Source organism: Rhipicephalus sanguineus, chromosome 7 (assembly GCF_013339695.2).
Source record: "Rhipicephalus sanguineus isolate Rsan-2018 chromosome 7, BIME_Rsan_1.4, whole genome shotgun sequence".
Taxonomy (NCBI): Eukaryota; Metazoa; Arthropoda; class Arachnida; order Ixodida; family Ixodidae; genus Rhipicephalus; species Rhipicephalus sanguineus.
The window spans coordinates 147,684,757-147,707,106 of record NC_051182.1 but is presented as its reverse complement, the minus strand read 5'-3'; the positions used below and the strand labels follow the sequence as shown (position 1 = coordinate 147,707,106).

Below are 22,350 nucleotides of genomic sequence, written 5' to 3'. Positions count from 1 at the left end.
CAAGTTATAACCTCTACAGAAATGAGGCCGCCGCAGCTGAGATTTTCTCCCGTGGCCTAAATAGCGCGCTATATCTGATGTCACCTGATGGCATTGTCCGCACCACGCAGTTGTGCTTTGTGGAACTTCGACGACATATTGTACGAAATGACTGCCTTTATCAATTACACTTTGTTGGACAAAACATATTGCAACTTTTGTTTTTTGTCATACTTTCTCTTTCAGGCCCTGTTGAGGCCACACAACTTTTCATACTTGCGTCGTTGTTTAAAGCACTGTTCTGCCGTAGCAATCCTTTCTTTCAGAGGCAGGTTCATAGCAGCGAAGTTCATTTGAGGCGGTGAAAAAGAAACGATCGTACATTTGGTTTCTATCGCGCTAAGGAGCAACTATTTCCCGTGTACTCGGTACTAGCAGTTCGTGAAGCCTCTATTAGAAGGCATTATTCAGGCTTTTAAAAGTTGTTAATATTTCCCAACAGTGCAACGCCGTGACTTATTTTTAGAGTACAGTACACTGTGAGAAGCACTTCCATACTTTTAAGGTCAGGTGATATGGGTGCCTTATCTGCACATGTCATATCTGTTTTTATGGTGACGTTCGTAGTGACGGACCTCTCCGAAGAATCTGTAGGAGTTAAGGAAGTGCCGCTGCAGCGTGGTAAGGCAAATTTTAACTTCGTTAATGCAGTCGTGAATCGATGGTGAATAACCAACGCAAACACGATGTACCTTGTGAAATTAGAGGCCAGAGTGGAGGCATTGGTTGATTTTAATGAGAAAGCTGTTATTTCTATACTATTGACATTTCGGATTGTTTGCATGTTAGTACCCTTTTTATATGATATGTGGTGACTGACGCGTACATGTTAAATACATAAAAAAAAGGACGACCACCGATGGTTCAGTTCTGCTCAGAAGTGTGATGGCACAGGCGTCTCGCATACTGCGAATAGTGATGAAGGGATTCTAGTGCGCATGCGGTGAGCGGGTGTATGCATGGTGGCATCTCTAATGCAATAACATTCATTTGAAGCCTAGCGAGATACCATGTTCGTTTTTCACATCTCTGCTCTGTTAGGCTAGTAACCATGCCTTAATTGTTGTGCTAGACACCCCACCAGCCAATCAGCCTTAAATGTACGCAGTGGTCAAACCTCTCTTGGACTACAATGACAGATACCATGTTTATCCTCATACAGATGTGACAAAGAATTTCTCTTGATGTTTCAGAAACTTGTTACTACAAACGGCATAAAATTGAGGATGGCAAAAGTCTCGCACTCGCTAGACCCTGCTTACAGCTGACGTGCGAATCCCTGAATGCGTCATACGCCAATGTGTTTATTGCTGGGTGAGCGAAGTATATCTCGTCAGAGTGCTACCGAATAGACTATGACTGCGTTGTGATGCATGCAATGCGTGACAGAAGTAGCGTGTGCGTGGAATCATTCACGCTGGCAAACTTTCGCAAACTTAAATCTGCCTTCCGCCTGCGAACAAGAAATTCCATATAAGTGGCCTACTTGTATTTGTGGCATCGCGACGTTGCCCAATCGGAGCTCAGGCGTTATAGCTGTGTCAGCTATGGTTGCGCCATACTAATAAGTGTGAAACATAGGAATGCTTTGGTTATCTAATCATTCTGACCCCCACTTAAATGAAATGTCTTTCAGCTGAGGTCGAAAGTCAGCCGATAATTACTAGATGAAGCCTAATTTTGACTTAAAGGGCCCCTAACTACCTCCGATATTTTTTAATTTCAAGTAAACGCGCACATTGAGTTCAGAATGACATCGCAACTAAGAATGCGAAACGCAGCAGCGCTACGAGCCAAGAGTGTACAACAAAATAAAAAAGCTCATCTCCAGGCTTTTTGGTATCGCCAGCGTTGGTCGTGACGTCACCACGCGCATCTGGTCATGTGAGCAACGGCAAGAACCTGTTTGTCTGCTCGAAGGTAGGTGCGCTCTTGGCTTTTCCTCCTCGCAAGAAGCACTCGGTCACGAGGAGAGACGTGGCGACGAACAGAGCGTAGCGAAAAGCTAAACTAGCGAGGGCCGCTTTTCGATCACCAAGCGCGTGTAACTCTGCTATTACGGCACCGTTTCGAAAAATTGTCGCGGCTGGGTGCTTGTTACAGGCTCGCGCACGACTACTACACGATAACTAAATTTCGACCTCTGGGTGGCCTAGGGGCCCTTTAAGGCCTTATAGATGTAAAGAATCCTGAAGTCAGTATATAATAAGAAATGAAGTGCGCAGTTTGCGCATTCATAACTCGAGAAAGTAACAACACTCCCGTACCTACACCTGTATGAATATTTCGAGACAGATTTCGAGACATTGGCGATTCTTTCTGAGAATTTTGCCACGCTACCTGTTGTGCCTTGCTTGTCTCTTTCAGAATGCTGCATAATCATGTAAGTTACGCACGCTTTAGATGTTCCAACCGGCGCAATTTAGGAAATTGTTATGTTTGACTTGAGAGTTAGCGTTGGAAACCTGAATATTCAGCTTTCATGTCAGCAACATTAGGCTAAACAAAGTAAGATAGCTGATGTCTGCGTAAGAAATATGCACTTTCTAAAACCGGTGCACGTATTTTTGTCTATTAATTCACGAAATTAAATATCATCAAATAGGAAGCACTGGATGACAGGCAAACTGAATTAAAAAAAAGTAAGCGTGTATAAGAAGACGTTGGTGGAAATGTGGGGCGCCGTTGACTCTTCTTCTCGCATAATAGAGGCCACCGAAAAGTATTTTAACGACTGTTCATATCTGGCGTTTCTATGAAACAATGGGAGACTACGAATTGTCAATTCTCACTTCAACCTGCGTAAGGAAGGCGTATGATATAGTATAATCTGTGGGTGTGAATTCTTGGCACGTACAGATAACATAGTGTCTTGTAAATATATGGGGTGAAATATCTCCGCAGCTGCGGCGCCGTGGAGATAGACAAGGAGGATTCAGAACGTTGCAAGATAAGAAAGCCGAGAGGGCGAAGACCTTATCCCCACTGCTGTCCCAGAATTGTTTGTAGGAGGATAAGACCCAAAGGCGACATGAAGGCCGAATGATACGGCCGCAAGGCTAGATCGGCCTGAAACCCACGACATCCTCCCGCTCTGATCTTTCTGCCTAGTAATTGTTGTCCGCATGGAAAATAAAATGTGGCATTATAGTGTTTTTCATATATATGCGTATGGTTTTCCTTTAGAAATAGAATCTACCGGTAACATTAACCTTGTTTGTAAGCAAAATTTCTTGTCTTGTGAATTGTGACACCTCTTCCTTCGTAGACGAACTTGTACATGAGTATATACGAATTCTGGAAAGAAAACGAGAGTAGGAGAAGTGAAAAATTTTGCTAACCCGTGCACAGGTGCCCATGCTTGTCGATGAACGTGCAACGCTCAACTGCAGAGTTTCATGGGTTAGGAATTTGGGGGGCACCTGCGTATGAGTCAGAAATATCTGTTTCTTCTCCTCCGGTCTTTTTCCCTTTTCAGAATGCGTACATATACTTGTGAAGCCCAAATCAACGAACTTGTTGGTATTCTGCGCTGGTCCTGTTTCGTGTTTTCATCACGAAGTTTTTTCACTCTGATCGCACACCAACAAGCTCAATTTCACACGCTTACAAAAGAGAACAAAAAGAAAGTTGTCGCAGGCTAGTAGCCAAGTGAAGCCATACCCGCGTTGCACGTGCGGTGCTTTAGGAAGTGGTTTAAGGTGCAGTTGACATCGTTCAATGAGCTCTGTGTGTTGTTAATTGCAGATCGCACTCCCAAGAAGTTTCTGGCTATTGCGATGACGTAGCCGGTACCAAATCATGACAGTTATTGATATAACTCTGAAATTAAATTTATCACAAGTGGCTGCTCACGCCTTCGTTCCACCCAAATATATGCAAAGTGAATTATACTTACCTTAATAAAGTAAAATAATAATAGCTGTACCTCTGAATAAAATAACAATAAAGAGTAGTTTTATGTCCTAATAAATTAATGCAGTAATTATTAAGTTTTCTAAGATGAGTACATTAAACTGAACAAACAAGTACACTGTTAGGCAAATCAGCACAAAATATTGATTCCTCTTAATTCCGTGTTTAATTTTATGTCAGGTTTAATGTATTATCTGCGATAGACAAATCGTGGTCATCGTAAGCCTATCTTATGTCTTCTGCAGGAGCCTATCTTATGTCTTCCAATGACTTTCAACCCGTCCTGTCCTGCGTGAGCTTTTTCTATTTTAAGCTTGCCTAAGGTTCAATTCAGCATACAAGAACAATAAAAGGAATCGAGTGCGCAATGCTCCATGCGTTTTGTACACACTCAAGCGAACGTCTATGGACCGACAGGGCTTGAAATGAGTCACAGAGTTTAATGGCAAAATGCAAGAAGTCAGGCGCGTGCGCTTAGTGCAATCTCCTCGCTCAGCATCGTTTCTTATGTCATTCTAGTCACCTCCATGTAGCATTCGCTGCTTGTTCGTTTCGAGAGCAATCACCCACGCGCACACGTGCTCTTGAGCAAGCGGGGCGTGATCCCCAGCTGCGGCAATTGAGCGTCATGCCGTTGTACGCTCACAATGCGGAGTTGAAGTGTGTTGCCAAAGTGTCAAGCTTTGACAGTGTGCACTAAAGCGAACATGACACGGTCACGAAACAATTTGCGGTTTTCAGCGAAAAAGAGAAGTAGAGGGGCTATTGTGACTACACATATATGAAGAATGGACTGTAATATATTATTTCAGTACAAACTAAGTCCCAGAAGCCGCCGGCTATAAATCCCGCCTACCGCTGGCGACCACCATTTTACCATGGCACGTGTGACGTCATGTGATACATGAAGCAGAGCCGTCGTCTTTTACCAAGGTTTAAGCAGCTGCAAATCGTTCAAATTCAATGATAAAATGAACAAAGCGGAAATAGCCGGATTGCAGGCGCAGGTGACCACGAAACAATATCGTTCGCCGGAATGCAGACGCTCGCAAAGCAAGCAGCAGCTTGTTACGTCACGACTCGCGAGTGTGCCAGTGTTGCCCGACTCTCAGGCCGCTAGCATGTTTATAAAATATATACTGTTATAAAGGACAAAAAGGCAGCTGAGTGGGTCAGGGAGCAAATGAGTGTTAAGGACATATAAGTCGAAATCGAGAAGAAATGGGCATGGGCAGTGCATGTAGCGTGCAGGCAAGATAGCCGCCGGTCTTTAAGAGTAACAGACGCGACTCCAAGAGAAAGCAAACGCGCGAGGGGCAGACAGAAAGGTAGATGGGCAGATGAGAGTCAGAAGTTTGCGGTTATAACGTGGCAGCAGCAAGCACAGACTAGGGTTGATTGGTGGAACATGGGAGAGGCCTTTGCCCTGCAGTGAGCGCAATCAGGCTGTGATGATGATGACAATTATAAATTATGCTAACGATCAAAGAGCTAAAGGTTTGCTAGCTTGCTTGTGAACGCACACACTCCTAACAACAGATTATGATCGAAAATTGGGTGTTATGGCCCCTTTAAGAAGCGTGTGTGTCTGTGACAGTGCAAACCTTTGATTACTCTCATAACATTAAATATGATTTTCAAACTATAAGCTACATATATGTGCAAGACAGCTTCCACACTAATAGAGCATCGCCATTACATAAGGTCCTCTTTTAAAGCACAGCGTAAAAACAGGGACGAAAAAGAACGACGCGAACACTTTCACGTTGTCTTTTCCGTCCTTGTTCTTATTGTGCGCTTACGAAGAAGAAAAAGAAAGAAGAAGAAGAAGAAGAAGAAGAGAAGAAAGAAGAAGAAGAAGAAGAAGAGAAGAAGAAGAATAAGAAGAAGAAAGAAGAAGAAGAGAAGAAGAAGAAGAAGAAGGAAGAAGAAGAAGAAAGAAGAAGAAGAAGAAGAGAAGAAGAAAAGAAGAAAGAAGAAGAAGAAGAAGAGAGAAGAAGAAGAAGAAGAAGAAGAAGAAGAGAAAGAAGACAGAAGAAGAAGAAGAGAAGAAGAAGGAAGAAGAAAAGAAGAAGAAGAGAAGAAAGAAGAAGAAGAAGAAGAAGAAGAAAGAAAGAAGAAGAAGAAGAAGAAGAAGAAGAAGAAGAAGTAGTAGTAGTAGTAGTAGTAGTAGTAGTAGTAGTAGTAGTAGTAGTAGTAGTAGTAGTAGTAGTAGTAGTAGTAGTAGTAGTAGTAGTAGTAGTAGTAGTAGTAGTAGTAGTAGTAGTAGTAGTAGTAGTAGTAGTAGTAGAAGAACTTTATTGTGTACAGAAACCAGACATGCTAGAACCCCAGTGCCCCGCAGGTAATATGGAGGTGAAAAGCGTAGTCTGTCCGGCAGGGTGGTGCTCCTATTCCAAGGCCCCACTGGCACAAGTCATCCGTTCAGCTCTCTGGATCAGTCGTAGCTGATCTTTCAGGGCGGGGCTAGACAGCAGCGCCTCCCATTCGTGCCATGTAGTGAACATGAATTACAAACATGCCCAAGCATACGTTTTTTCACTCTATAAGAAACACAATATAAAATAGAAACGCTGATTCAGATGTTTATTTTAGCTTGCACTTAGCATGAGACCTAACAGCACTTGGTCCTGCATTTTGTTCATATTTGAAGCGGATGCATTTTTGTAGACTTTGTGGTTTAATTTCTTAAGGCATAAAGAAGAATGTCTCGATGCTTCATTTTTTGCAGATGTGACGCGATTAAGAACTAGCAGGGGCCGTGGGGCACACGTGCTTCGGGCAGCAGTTCGGGTATACACCATCGGGGGTCCACTCCACATGGCAGCCCTCCTCAACTCCGATGTTCGGGCAGCTGGAAATACAAACAAAAAGCCGCACGAGATCTTAAGACTGATATACATTTAACGAACAGCTACAGATAATGCAGTATACAGTTCTCCGTACAGAGTTACTAAAGGTCAACTGCATCAGAATTTTAGAACAGGTAAAGAAACATCGTTTTAGATAACGTAATTAACGTAGATAGGCTCTGTGCAAAAACTTGGGTTTGCTATACGAATGAAGAACTCTAAAAAATAGCCATTTTAATGCGAAAGCATTATAAGGGCGTTATGAAGCGATAAATCTGGCGTCCGTCCGGCGAGCAGTATTACCTCCCGATGGCAAGAAAACTCCCGTATAACCAAGTGATGACATCACGATGGCATCATCACGTCATCAAGTGATAACGTCACCTCTATACCAAGTGATCATATAATTTTTGACGTCATTACATGAGGTTATGAGATGACGTCATCTCACAACGTCACGCGACATGGACGTCGACATATTTCGGACGTTAACACAATCGTAACCCCAAGATTCGCCGTGCTTTGGCACTCAGTAACAGTCAGCATACTTAGGCGCCCGTGTAACTTTGCTGATATGGAAACTGAGAAAAAAAAGCTGAGAAAATTTCCTGAAACTTGATATGTCAAATCTCTGGTACCATCAGAGGACAACGCATTTCATTTTTACCGATTAGGAACTGCGTAGGCACTTGTATACGCCTTGAAAATCTATGACGTCACTTCGACTTGGTACGGGCCACGACAAGGTGGCATCGCCACCTGCGTTTTGTTTTTATGCGTTTTCTCGCTTACCAAGCATCTTCCGGCAGCAATCACTTTCATTTTGGTATTGTGAAAAGTAAATTTACGAATACGAGAAAAATCGTCTTTCTCTTTGTGTCCCTTTAAGAGGAATAAAAAAAAAACAAAAACACGGAGACGTAGACAGACAAAAGGACAGTAAGAACGCTGGAACAGTAAGAATGTTAGTGTTCTTGTTGTTCTTTCGTCTGTCCATGTGTTCATGCTTTTTTTTATTTCCCTTACGTGCTGGAAATGTATCACACCAGTATTCCAACTAGCCCAGCTAACTGCTTCAACTGCTGCATATGATTTACCTTTGTGTACCACGGTTAGTGCGTGCGTAAGCTACCAGGCATTTATTACTGGCCAACTCGGTCATGAAGGCCGTAAGTTGTGCTGGGAAGATCACTTCGCAATCTTCAAGAAGCGCAGATGCATGGACTTGAGTATAATTCACAACATGTACAGAAGAATATCAAGCCAAAAAATAGGAAATATTGTTTTGTTTTCTTCCCAGCTTCGGATTCACAGAAGTAGAAGAGTGAAAACTCGATTGAATACTCGGAAAACGTCTGTTTGTAATGCCAGCTTCGAATTTCATGCAGTTTTCTCCCAATCCAAAGCAATTTTAAACATGTGCTGGCATTCACGGAATTCACGGTCACTGAGGTCAAAAGTTCTGCTGGAAATATCACTTTGTAATTATCAAGCAGCGCAGAAGCATAGACTTGATATTTAATGCACAGAACGTTCTGAAGAATAGCAAGCGAATTAGAGCAAATTTTATTTTCTTTTTATTCCTGCTTAAACCTTTTCACCAATTCCTGCAAGTTAAATGGCGAAAACATGACCAAAACCGGAAACACGTTCATTTCAAATGCTAGCGTGGTATTTAATCAACTGCATTTTAATCAAAACAATTTTAAATTGTTTGTATTAAGATGCAATTGATTTTGGTGCAAGAGCCACTGGCTCTTGCGCCAAAAAACACAGTATATTGTCACCATCATGAGTGCATCATGATGAGTGCAATCGGGAAACATTATCATTCTGGGTCTCCAGTTTTACGACGCCCGGTTGCTGAGAATATTTGCTTTACGCTTTATGAGATAGATAACGCTGCCCTAACTATAAGATACTGAAAGATCGAGCTTGTGTCCGTGAGGTGCTCGATATCACCTGTTTTTCTAAGAGATGTAAAAGGAGAACTTGCAGAAGTTGACTTAGAGAATTTTCCTGTCCGTTGATCACGCCTACTGACAAAAGTTGCACTTCACTTTGACTCATATGCGATGGTGCCTTGCCATTTTGTTATTCCAAAAAGACGAAACGTCTGCGCCATTTAAAAAACAACGTTCTGCTAAAGCTTGAAATTGCTTCTTAAAAGAATTCTTACGCTATTGCCGAATTTTTTCTGCTCGCACAAGTATATAACGTCTTCGAAACCACACTATGTAAGGTATAATTTTATCTTGGTTAAGGTTCACGTAGTACATGACTTAATTTGCGTTTGATAGTTTGTTTTAACAACTACAAAGCTTTTCAAAGCTTTGTAATTGCAAAGCTTTACAGAGAGCCATCTCTGTTCTTCCTTCATGTTTCAAGCATTGCACCAGAAATAACATGTTTAGCAAACTAAACAACCAAATTTTAACGTAACTGAAGTTGCGTATGAAAGAAAAGTAGTGGAAACAGAGAAAATAATTTAGCACACGACCTCAAGAGACCACAATCGATCAAAGAACAGACCCAATGAACAAGCGCCTCAAAAGAACTGAAGCAAATTGTACGTCTCCAGCGTGAGTGCGAACAGACCGAAAATATCTCAGAAATATCTTTGCATGAAAAGCAAAATGAAGCAATACCCGGACTTGTATTTTGTCAAGAAGCCATCTCTGACCGCAGCTAACGTTACGATTAATAAATTGCCAATGGAACTAATGCACATCATGACACGCTGAGACGCCGTCTTATATCAGAAATAATGGCATTTGACCGCAGACCTTCCTGTGTAACAAAACGTCTGGACTCATGGTCAACCAGAACCTTATAGACGTACGCTTTGAAAGCGTTAAAACGCTTCTTGAAAACAGCGATACTGCTGGCAGTTATTAAGACATTTACGTTACAATTACTTTAAGGTCACTTATTACATGTATGTCCCAGTTATTATGATGCGTTGACTGTTATGTCCTTGCCCAACAATGCCCACATGCCCTCGTATGTGAGCAATGTTGCCCACATGTGAGGATTCATCTTCATGATGTCTAGAGACAATATTAGGCACATTATTAATTGCATTTCGGACATATGATTTTAAGCTGTGATGGTGGTGTTCGGCATATGTGTGTGTGTGCGTTATGTTTCCATGTCGTACTGTTTGTGCGCTTTGTTGTGTTGTATGTTCGATCCATTCCAGAGCGAAGGAGTAGCTGGCGCCTTATTTGTGTGCCAACAGCTTCGTCACATCACGTCAGTAAAAAAAAGAAAAAACAGGATCTTTAGCCAAAATCTAGCTGATCACTGTTCAAGAATATTTACGGTGTTTACAGTTAAAATGATTTTTTCAGAGTGTTTTCTGATAGAAAGAAGGTGGACCACTGATTTTCTATAGAAGGGGCGCGTGTTCATCATAATGGATTGCCATACTCACAGAGTCGAGTTCACTTTACGGTCAGCTGCGTAGCATGTGGAAAGGACGCATGGGCTGTTCAGTGCTTTGGTTTCACCATCCGGAATAACGTTGCGTTCAAACACGCAGGCACCTAAGGACAACAGAAAGCATGCGTTCACACGACGAGGGACGCAAGATCCAATAAGCTAATTACAAATGCATGACTGAAGTGCGTTTCATAACACAAGGACAAGATAAAGCAACTAAAGGAACCTCCAATATCTAACGAGGTGTTAAGCTTTGCCTCACCCTCACATGGTTCACGTATATCGTGTTCATTTCCTCATAAATTAAACGTCAGCTATTTATCACGCTAAAAATTAAAATTATAACACGATTACAGGTGTTTAAAGGGTATTCGGTTGTCTCAATGTTGATTGCACTGCCCATTGCAATGTCACGCGCTTATTTATATCATATAATGTAAAGTGAGGCAATTGTACTACATCCTGGCAGTGTTAAGCATTTTTTATGCAATACTGGCTGTCATGCTATGCAACTTCTTGCTGTTTTTTGCTTATCTCTTAATTTCTTTTTCATTGTTACTTTCTTTTTTCTAACATCTTCATGTCTGTAAAATGGAAATTTATTTGCTCTTTCACAATTTATGAAGCCTTGTATGCATCCGATATATCATGTATTGAATTGTACCATAGGCCCCCCTCAGCCTATGCCTTTTTCGGGCTGGGGTGGTATTCCTAAATAAAAATAAAATCAGATAAAATACCATTAGGTTTAAGAAGCGAGATAGAATTTTCAGTAGGAGGAAATGCAGTTTCTTTTGTTGAGCAACTCATCATTTCATGTAAAATGTTATTATATCAGCCAGCAGGCTGCCAGAAAGTGCAACAAATAGATTTTCATAGCACTCACTGAAAAATTCCCCTATCGGATATTTGTATGCTCACCAGGTGGTTTGACCCACTGCAAAGTATTTTAGCGAAGCCTTTTCTAATCGTACACGTAGTCAAGCTGTTTTTTAGGTCTACCATAATTTTCTTGTACCGCCGTAAGAAAGTGTTTCTCAAAGGACTGCGCAGCACCCTTAAAATAGCAAATTTTGTAATTATTAACATGAATAAATAACTAAAATATTATTATGAGAGATGCCGTAGTGTAGGGCTTCGGAAATTTCCACCGCCTGATATTCGTTAACATGCATTTGTATCAAAGTACACGGGACTCTAGCATTGCAAGATGGATAACCATAACCACTAGACCACCGTAGCAGGTAGGAAAATTTTTTCGACATCCAGTTTCTACTTCTTCAGTAGGAGGGTCTAGAAAACACAGAGTTGATCGTGAAATAAAATAAAAAAGAATATTAGGCTGGCAGCAAAGGGTGAAGCGACACATTTTCTGTAGCGTGCAATCTCGGCTATGAAGCCATTGGAAATCATCGTACAATAAAATCAAGCAAATAATATAGCCGGAATGGTGCTTACCACTTTCCACAGTCACATTTTTGGTCACGTAGGTATGGCCGCGCTCTTGGACGTCACAGTAAGCGACACTGATCGCGACGAGAACGAAAAGAGAAGCCCCGAGAGTGCGCATCTTCGAAGACTTGAGTTGCTGCTCGTCACGAATGCGCAATGACAAGTGCGCACTTCAGCTTCGAGTCGCTTATATTGGCTAACAAGAACCTCGTTAACGAAAAATACTATGACGCGGGCAACTACGGGTGCAGTGCAGAAGTTATTTTTCTTTGTTCTTTACGTTCACTCTTTAAACAATTAGGTGAGACTCCAACTTCTCTGCTTGGGGTCATGTATTGCCTGAAGAAGCATGCGCAAACAGGGCGTCAGTTTCTGGCACTTTCTTTTTTTATGTAAGAGTTGTTGATGAGCCAGTGGTTCTCCTTCAGGAACACCCTTAGCGACAAGGTATTCGCCGTTTTCTCAGAATATTCCGTCACGTGCGCAGCCATGCGCGAAGTAAGCACAACGGGACTGCTGTGAGACTTGGCCGCCGTCTTAGACGCGCAGTAGACGGCATGACAGCTCTGACGAATGTATTGATTCTCGGCAGCACACGTACAGTTATGCAAGAAGAAAGTGACGTTGAGGTGTAACTGCATGCTTCACGTAGCGAAGTGTAAAGAGGACAGTGATCCAACAAATCACTTATACTTCAGAAATATCAGCCAGCAGAAGGGAATGGTGTCATACAGTGGAATATAATAGGCATAGCGTTCGGTGTTTAAAATGGCTATCTAAATGGGCATCAATTTATGTCATGATTTGCAGAAGGATGCACATTTGGGCGAGTTGGTATGACATGATGTTTCGTCTTCTAGCAAACTGCGCAGCAGACGGGACACAAAGAGGGAGCGAAAGAGACAGACAAGCGCAGACTCACAACTGATTTTATTGTAAACGTAGTCGACCTGAATACTGTCCAGCAAAAGACAACTTGTCACAGTCAAAGTTTATCAGCGTACCGCAACGCCATACCAAAAAAAAACCCACACAAAAATTCTAAAAAGGCGCACGTGCAAGGCCACGTGAGTCAACAGTAGCATGTAGAACTGAGATATGCGTACTCCTTATCCGACAGACTTATAGAGGGTTCACTGACGCACCCTTCTCCCTTTCTTCTAATATGGAAAGCCTCTATTATTCTTCGCCCTATGTGTGGGTTTTTTTTTTTTTTTTTGGTATGGCGTTGCGGTACGCCGATAAACTTGACTGTAACACGTTGTCTTTTGCAGGACACTATTCAGGTCGACTACGTTTACAATAAAATCAGTTGTGAGTCTGCGCTCGTCTGTGTCTTTCGTTCCCTCTTTGTGTCCCGTCTGCTGCGCAGTTTGCTAGAAGATGAGACCTTACCAACTCGCCCAGCTTTCGACGGTTGTGACATGATGTTGTATAACAAGTCACAGTTACAACGTATTTCGTGATAAGCGGCGCCACAACCACACACAGACAAAGAAGAGATGGATCATGAATACCCCCAGCTAGCCCAAGTTACAGTATTACTAAAATCTATGCATGGAAACCGCATAGAGTACAACACAGAGCCGGCCCAAGCTTACCGCCTCTTTTTTATTTCATTCAATATTTACTTCTGATAATTCGCAGTGCTGTCACCGGAGGCATAGCTGAACGTGCGAGATTGCCTGACTTGATTATGTATCGTTCGCGGGCATATGACAGCTGGAAATGCATAGATGAGCTACAGCAAGATCATACAAAACAAGCAATAAAATTCAGTTTCGCTAGTAAGCATTTGTAGGGACTGAACTGTATGCCTATTTTAATTTAAGTGCACGTTGTGGCCGAACATTAGTACATAACGAAAAAAGAAGCAAACAAAAATCAGATTTCTGAGGTAATCATTTAGCGCATTCTGATAACCACCGGTATTGTAGGGAACAATAGTTCACGAGGCAGCTCACTGCCTAGGTTCTATACATACTGCCTCCATGCTACCAATGGCTTCGAAGCTACTCCTGTCGTACAGAGTGTCACCGGTACGTGGCTATATAAGAAACGTTTTAATTTAGAGTGCACAAGTCGCTACGGTGGAAGATGTAAATTAAATAATGGTTCTTTTTTCTGTCTGCTTTAAAGATGGACATCATGGGCTAACATTAACATTGATTCTCGTTTTGTGCGTGGACGCACAGACGCGCTTGCTGCCAGAGGCCAGTTACGCTCAGATGATGGCTTTTACTATGATGGTCGAGCTGGAGCTCAGACGATTCTCAATGTCTTCTTCGTTCAAGTAATCGAGGCTGCTCATTTCTAGGAATGCACCCGGCAAAGATCTGCTACGCAGGTTGAGATTCGTGGAGAGTATTTTGACGCAGTAAACACGTAAGGTGAACATCTTCTCAAATGACAAATCTGGGTGAGTTCAATCATATTTTCGTGGTTCTTCAATGACCGCGACAACAGAAATATACCGTTCCCATCTATTTTACTGGGTTATATGGGCAGCAACGGAGAATATCATGTAGGCTTTCAACGTTTCGTCGACAGCATTCACTTTGACAGCACCTAGAATATCCAGACCAAAAGTGAAAGTGTTGTAAGCAAAAAATTTCCTTATATTTTCCTTGTCTTCAGAGGACATTTGTAGGGAATCGGGATTTAATGTGTTTGTAGAAGTAGCGTCGTTAGTGTTCATATTGGATCGGAGAATGCCTCTTTTATCATCTCCATACGAACGCTCGCCCTAACTGATCCCAGTCGGCCTTAACTGTGGCTTCTATTGCGGCCATCAAGGCATTCATATTGCATATTCCTCAAGCCCTGCCCATTACCTACACCTCAGCCAACCTGGGAATATAGGACGCAAATCCGCAGCGCGAAAGGACCTACCAGCACGCCTTCGCTGCTTAAAACTGGAGAATAAACCTTATTGGATGTGATGGACAATAAACCCGATGAGTGTGGGAAGGCTCTTAAAAGACGAGGACTAAAGATGAGGACACAACTTCACGTCAACCAAGAGCTACTGTATATGCTACCTTTATGCAGTAACGCTGCGTTGACCCAGGCTACGCCGTCTACGGGTATACCTGGGAACGTGACATCCAGCGCGGACGTCCAGAGTGTGACATTCAGCACGGACACTCATTTGTCGTCAGGCCCAGCTCTAGAACAACGCCGCTGTTGATAGAGTAAGCTGATGTTTTTACAACGCCCAGAGTTGTTGAGATATAAACGATGTTTTTGCCTATGATCGAAAGTAAATGATGGATTTGAGGAGCTAAGGATTTTAGATGCAGTGAAAACTTTAAAAAAGAAGTGTAGGATATCCGATTGGTTGGGTGGTAGTTATATGCAATAAAAATGTTTCTGCGTTGTAGAAGGCTTGGCAAATAGCTTGTGTAAGGTGAGAGTAATAGCAGCTGCAAAGAGAAGAGTGAACACAATCAATGTACAGCTTCCTTTATGGAGAGTGTAATAATTCTGTATGACGCATGGACAGTAACAATTTGACGCCGGCAACATCAATACGTATAAGATCACGGTTCTGGTTGGCATATGTGTCGGTTGGCATATAACGTAGTTTAGATCGTGCTGTGACATAAACAGCATCTTTAATTCTCGCATGTGGACTCAGTTCAGCTATAATGCGAATCGCACTGGCTTTACAATTGCCCAGGCATTTTGCAAAGTGGCGCCATTCTAAATCTTAACCTCGGTAGTGAATTGTTGCATACATATCAACGACACCAAAAACAATGCCGCCCACCGTATCATAGAATACTTTTCATTTAGTTTTGGAGTAGATATTGGTTCAGTAAAAGATGATGAATGTTTCAAGTTCCTTACACCCATGACATAATGGAGGTGGCCCCAGAGTAGACCTCTGTAAAACTAATTTAACTAGAGGGTACGGTAGCGAGATTTCATAAATAATTTTAAGTGTGGGACACCATTGGTTATACCACATAAAATGCAGAGGGTTGGATTCCTGAGCTCAAATTTTTAATTTTTGTTGATTCTTGAAGTGAGGAAAGTTTTCTGAATCTAGCAGCAGTGACAGACTGTAATTGCCATAAAGGCCTTAATTTGACCATCCATAGACATGTGCGAGTATGGGTCAGTCGTCTTGTTTCAAAATACGCTACGATGTCCTGGCAACCATCGCAAATGCACCCGTCGTTGATAACAGCGATAATGATATGAATTTTATAAATGCCGAAATCTCTGAAGATGAGCTCAGTGGTGAGCATACCGATAAAGAATCAGAGGCCGGGGCAGGAGACAGTATTATTTATTCCGCATGACTCGCCTCCTGAAGAACTGACATCAGCACGTGTCAGATATGGAAGGCGGTAATGAAAGGTAAAGGGCTTCCCCACATTCTCTAAGAAGGATAGTGATGAAAAAAAGGAGGAATGAGATAGAGCTGAAGTCTTTACAGCGCAGTTAACAGTACATTATAAAACAGAGACTCGTATGAATAAAAAGAGATGGATAAACAGCCTTAACGTCCTTTTTGCCTCGTGTCGTCTCTGGCCCCACTGGACAGCTAAACAACAATGTTGCTAAATCTGAAGCAACAAAATATAGTGCATCGTTCATAATGTCTGGGCCAAAACTGTGCTTAGTCAAATAATTGCTTCAATTTATTCAATGACTCTTTAATAATATACAGTAAGAACAAACAAATAACGCATTTGCAGTTCAGGATCATTTTAAGCAAGGGTAGTCATTATTCTTTGGCCGTTTTGCTTAGCCCGGTGTACATGGGACAGCAAAAAGGGAAAGGTGCTCTCTCGCTATCAGCGCCAAATTGAACATCATCCGTTTGCAAGCCCGCCGTGCAGCTGGAACAGAAGAAATAGTGGCGCAATTAACAAAAAACGCCAGGCCTGCGCTGAAACCGCAGCACAGTCACAGCGAAAGCTGGGAGAGCGGCGTTGTAAGCTCTCTTGGGGCTACAATACAAGTACACTAGAAAGGTACCCACTACGCCATAAATCACAATTTTTGTGAAGTTGGGAAGCACCTACTAAGCCATTATTCGTCATTCTGCGGAGAAGCGAAGCACCAGCTACACGTCTGTAAGGCATTATGTGCACTTTGTTGACGCGACGACTGATGACGATGAAGAATTATGGCTCAGCCCTTTGTAATGGGTTGAATGCTTTAAACGGCCCACCAGTTATATAATTTGCATTGGGTGACGCCCGCTCGCTATTTCCCTCTCCCGTCATGCTGTATAGCGTACGTTGACGTGGGAGAGAGACGGGGGGGGGGGGGGCGATGAACTTTACTGAGACCCCGAGGAAATGGATCATGCGCTTATGGGCTTCCTTGGCAACCAATACAAGTACACTTGCGAGGAACCCACTACGCTATAAATCATTGTAATTTTACTGAGACCCCGAGGACATGGATCATGCGCTTATGGGCTTCCTTGGCAACCAATACAAGTGCACTTGCGAGGAACCCACTACGCTCTGAATAATTGTAATTTTTGAGAAGTAGGGCAGCAGGCACTGTGTCATTTTTCGTCATTTTACGGAGAGCCGTGGTACCTGCTAAACGCATGTAAGGCATTATGCGCACTTTGTTGATGCTGTGCCTGATGACGACGAAGAATTATGGCAGAGCCCTTTGTAATGGGTTGGAAGCATTTCACAACCTACTCGTTGCGCAATTCGCATTGTGTGACGCCTGGTTACAGAATTCGCGTTGTGCGACGCTTGGTGCTTATTTTACTCTTCTACCACGCTATATTGCATATGCTAATGTGGTTCCTTCCCGACATGAAGCCTGTATAGGACCTTTTTGCAAAGCAGTTTCAAGCACCGGCATGGCTCAGAGGTTGAATAATGGGCTCCCACGCAGAGGGCCCAGGTTCGAACCTCGTTCCATCCTGGAATTTTTTTCTTATTTAGATTTCGAGCGATACTGGTTACGGACACCGGCGGCGGCGGCGGCGGCGGACAACTACGGCGCCAAAACGGCCGGTGAAATGATCTCATAACAGCTTTCGCTGTAAAAGTTAAGGCAGCCTCGCACTAGCGTTGCAAGCCCGAAGAAAGCGCGGAACTGTGCGGCCTTCCTTGTCTCTCTTTATTTTTTCTCCTTCTTTCTTCCTCGTTTTCTTTCTTTTTCTTTATACTCTCTGTTTTTTTTTCCATGTCCACGTGTCTGTTGTGTCTGTTTATTTCTATTTCTTTTTTCTCTATCTACTTCTTTCACTTTCTTGCTATTTCTATCTTTCATTCTCTTTCTTCCATTTCTTTCTTCTTCTCTCTCTGTTTTCCTGCTTGCTTTTTCATTCTTTTTTTCTTTCTATGTATATTTCTTTCTATCTTTCTTTCACTCTATCACTATCTCTCTTTCTTTCTACGCTATGCTTCACTCGCTCCCCTCTTCCTTTTTTTACTCCTCACCCTGACAGCTCTTCTCTTCCCCCTCGCTCTTCTTCCCACAACATTCTTATCCCTTTCAGTCACGATGTGTACAATTGTACACATCAACTTCGAAGTAGCATCACGCACCGCGTGTTTTCTTCGAATGACCTGAAACTTAGTATGCACATTCGTGCAGGCTTCCTGAGTGGACAACTAGCGCTTATTTAACTTCATTATGCTGTATATTGCTGCAGATGATCACTTTGCTAGAGACACTACCATGATCGACGATCGTTCGACGTGCGACGTTCAAGGAGCAACGTCAACAGTATTTTTTTTCTTCGCTCGAGAAGCATGCAACCAAGAAACAAACTGTGTTTGCATTTTGGGCCTAATAGTTGATTCTTTTTATGCAAGGAATGAAGCTGACTGATTGCAGAATAATTAGATATTTAATTACATGCTAATTAGTATTAATTACTGTAACACATAAAACAACACATTCCTTTATTTTATTTCTTGGAATGTAATACTGAGTGCCTTGAAATCGTGCCATGGAAATTTGATGCATTTGCAGACAGTGCATCATAATTCGTGACTGAAAGGGATTTATACTAGACTATACAAGGCGATGCTATGCTCTGCTAGCGTACCTCGATAGCGGAGTGGTTACGACGAACGCCTTGGGTCGTGGATACGCGGGCTCAGTATCACCTACGTCGCCAAGAATTTCATTAACATCGAAGCTGTTTAGCAAATCGTTCCTTGTGAGTCGATCGCAGAAAGCTATCATCATCTTAACGGGTATGTGTCATTGAGCGGCTGCCTGAGAACGCATACAGAGACAGAGCGAAAGAAAGAAAGAAAGAAAGAAAGAAAGAAAGAAAGAAAGAAAGAAAGAAAGAAAGAAAGAAGAAAGAAAGAGATAAATAAACAGAGAGACGGAAAGAAAGGTATAGAGAAAGAAAAAAAGAAACATCCTTGCCGAAAAAAAGTTCCTTTTGAGGTTGGATTCGAGCACGCGAACCCTCGATCTGAAGGCGAGAGTCCTAACCAGCCGGCTACCAGGGATTTTTTTGTTTTTTTCACGGTATTTATTCAACATAGACATGGCACTTGAACGCAATTCATCACAGACAAAGAACTAGTATGTTGATTATGCTCTTATCGCGACACAATGAGGAACAGACGGCACTATAGAATTCGCAATCATGTGTATAGCGAACACATCAAGTAACGGCCTTTTCCAATTATACGCTAGAACAGCGGCAAGGATAAGCATCTAATCAATGCCGTGTACCATTTTGGCTGACCTTCTATTTGCTCGTATACATCTCTTAGCTGAGGGAGCATCCTAATGAAGTGGGCTGTTGAGGAAATAATTATTGCCTTTGCGTTTCTCTGCAACATGCGCGTCTTCCACAGGCTATGCATTCCACTGAGAAGAAGCATGTTGAAGGGTGCGCCATTACAACTAGCTGGCAAGAGTTATATAGAGATTTAGCACATAGCCGAAGTCTCGTCAAAAAGACTTCGGCTATCTAGGAACGCTAGCAAAGCATAGCATAACCTTGTATAGTATAGTTTTGCAAGGGGGTGGGAAAGAGAAGTGGGCGTGAGGAGGAGAGATGTGATGTTGAGGAAGAGGGAAAGGAGGAGGGGAGAGAGTAAAGTACAGCACAGAACGAATCAGAAAGAGAGAATTAGAAAAAAACGCAGAAAGAAAAAGAAAGACAGAGACGACATCAACGAAAGAGAGAGAAAGAAGTAGAGAGAGAGAAAAAGATAGAAAGAAAGAGGAAGCAAGCATTGCGTTATCTAGCGACCAGACTCCCAGCCACCTGGCCAAGCGGCGCATGCGCAGTCGCTGAGCCACGCCCCCCGACGGAGACATCGCGCGCAGCCTCCACTCTATAGTGCATACATAGCCTGGCTGCGTACTCCCGAGGAGGAAGCCGCGCATCGCGAAGCTAGGCGTGTCGGTCGACGGAGTACGAGCGGCGACAGGTCCGTGCTTCGTTGTGCCAAGCTTTGCGCGACTTAGTGCAAGCTGCCAGCAATTTTTCGCCAAGAATTTCTCTCTTTCACTTTCTTTCTATCTATTTCTTTCACTCTCGCTCTTTTAGGGGCGCAGCTCCTCTTAGTCTAACCTTGTCACGTTTCCGTTGTCCGGCGTATCTCCCGGCAGCCGGCAGTAAACGGCAGTATCTGTCCGGTGGTGGTGGTGTGCGGCGTGACCACCCTTACTGCGCATGCGCATACCCTCTCCACACACCTCCTCTCCACTCCCGCTCACCAATCCCCATGTCCCCTTCCCCTCTCCCCTTCCCCCTCCCATCACCAGTGTTAAAAACGGAGGGGGCGTGCACACATGAAGGCGCCCTAAAGACAATGCGCTGCGACAGTACGTGATATGTATCACCCTCTCCTCTCCTACGGTCCCCCCCCCCCCCCTATCTTGCCTCGCGGCGCAGCGGCGCCGACGCAGGCAGCGTCGCGGCAGCGTCTTGATTGAAAAAACCGACCGCTCGCGCTGCACAACCGTTCACTGACCACCCCGTATATATAGGCACTGGATTTTGACCTCCAATGTAGTGCGTGTGTGCGATTTCTCCTGTGCGTGATTAAACAATGAAAATTCACAGCGTACATGTAAAATTAAAGTGAGCTGCAAGTCGTCATAACTCTCATCGAACCTTTAGTACAAACGCGCCCGATCTCACGTCGGTGATGATGTACTGGGCAGAATTCACGGAAGATTCACGGTTTACCGATGAACCTCCGCAGCTTCGCCCACTCATCATCATTCACTCCGTGGATATGCTGTGATTTTTTTCTCTCCATCTCTCTCCATACTCGCTCTCTTGCCCCCCAGAGTTCTTGTATCCCATGCTGAACAAATCGGCGAACGTGTTCTGGGAGCGAAGGGGAAGATGAAAAAGAGGACGAAGAGGAAGAAGAGGACGAAGAGAGCGCGTGCCGGTTCATGATGGTGATAATTTGAATTCATGACTAACGGGGCTTCTCTAGGCTTAATCAGCTCTGTTGTTAAAATGCTAGTTACTCTTGACGTTGTGCTTGTATTGTACTGCAGTGCTAACTTTTTTTGGGAGAAGCACGAGTACTAGTAGAGCATACAACCGAGCGTCTTGGAAAACATAGCCACTTCAAGTACGTAGCTTGTAAAGCCGCATGGTAATAAAATTAAATTAAATTATGAACAGATGTCATATTTTTCTTTACACATAAGGCAATAAAGACTTTAAAAAATTAGGATCGCTTTCAGGGTACCTGTAACGTGTAATTGCAGTACTGTCATTATGAAGAAGCAGGCAAGTTTACTTTCTTGCTTCATCGTCACTAAAGTTACTACTATATACCACATACGTCCGTCCTCAAATGGAATACGCTTCATCTGTTTGGGACTCCGGTCAGGTAACATTATCACACATGTTGGAATCCGTTCAAAATCGTGCAGTTCGTTTCATTTTGGCTAACTACCATCGTTCAGCTAGTGTCACCCAAATGAAGGCATCTCTAAACCTCATCCCACTGGTTACCCGCCGAAAGCACACTCGAATTTGCCTGTTTCATAAAATATTTTATCATAGTCCGAAACTTCGTTCCCGCTTAATCCAACCTGCTCCCTTCACTTCTCTTCGCCGTAATCACAAAAAAAAAACAAGGAGATTCAGGTGGAAAAGCCGCAGTTATTGTTATTACAGGAGACACTATGTGATGTCCCTACCCTCCCTGGCTTTAAAACTGTGTCGGTCAGGAACGAGGGAGGAAGAGGACTAGCCACGATGATAAGCAAAAAGTTAGCCTATATTGAACACCAAATCCAATCCGGACGGGGTAAAATGGAGGCCCTTTTCGTGGAGGTTATACCGCACGGACGGCTCAAGCAGAGCGTCTTTGTACTTAATGTGTATAGCCCGCCGTCGGACCATAGACAGACGTTTAACCGTCTCCTTAGGAAGGCGACGTCGATAGCCAAGCGCTCTCCACTGATAGTTGCCGGGGACTTTAACGCCCCTCATAATGCATGGGGCTATGCGAGACAGACGGTAAAAGGAGAGAATCTGGTGAGGATCCTGGATGATCTCGCGTTTACTGTAATCACGGACCCAGGGTTCCCCACTAGGCTGGGCACGTCGGTTGCTAGAGACACAACGCCTGACTTGGCATGTGTGAGGAACGTAGGTAACGTCACGTGGGCCAATAAACAGGAGAACCTGGGCAGCGACAACTTC

General features: G+C 43.3%; 1 protein-coding gene and 1 long non-coding RNA gene across 2 annotated transcripts; one reads left to right on the top strand and one right to left on the bottom strand.

Annotated features, from left to right (window-relative positions):
* The first annotated feature begins 312 nt into the window (after positions 1 to 312).
* Positions 313 to 3,198, top strand: LOC119400939 (uncharacterized). The gene is made up of 3 exons (XR_005185317.2): positions 313 to 660; positions 1,233 to 1,353; positions 2,944 to 3,198. It is a non-coding gene; the product is annotated as an uncharacterized LOC119400939 (long non-coding RNA).
* A 3,497-nt stretch (positions 3,199 to 6,695) lies between these two features.
* Positions 6,696 to 11,939, bottom strand: LOC119400213 (U-scoloptoxin(16)-Er13a-like). Its single transcript, XM_037667216.2, has 3 exons — positions 11,709 to 11,939; positions 10,243 to 10,354; positions 6,696 to 6,808 (listed from the first exon to the last, which is right to left on the bottom strand). Exons 1-3 carry the CDS (start codon positions 11,818 to 11,820, stop codon positions 6,697 to 6,699), a joined length of 336 nt encoding a protein of 111 aa, XP_037523144.1. The 5' UTR covers positions 11,821 to 11,939; the 3' UTR covers position 6,696.
* Between the last annotated feature and the right edge of the window lie 10,411 nt (positions 11,940 to 22,350).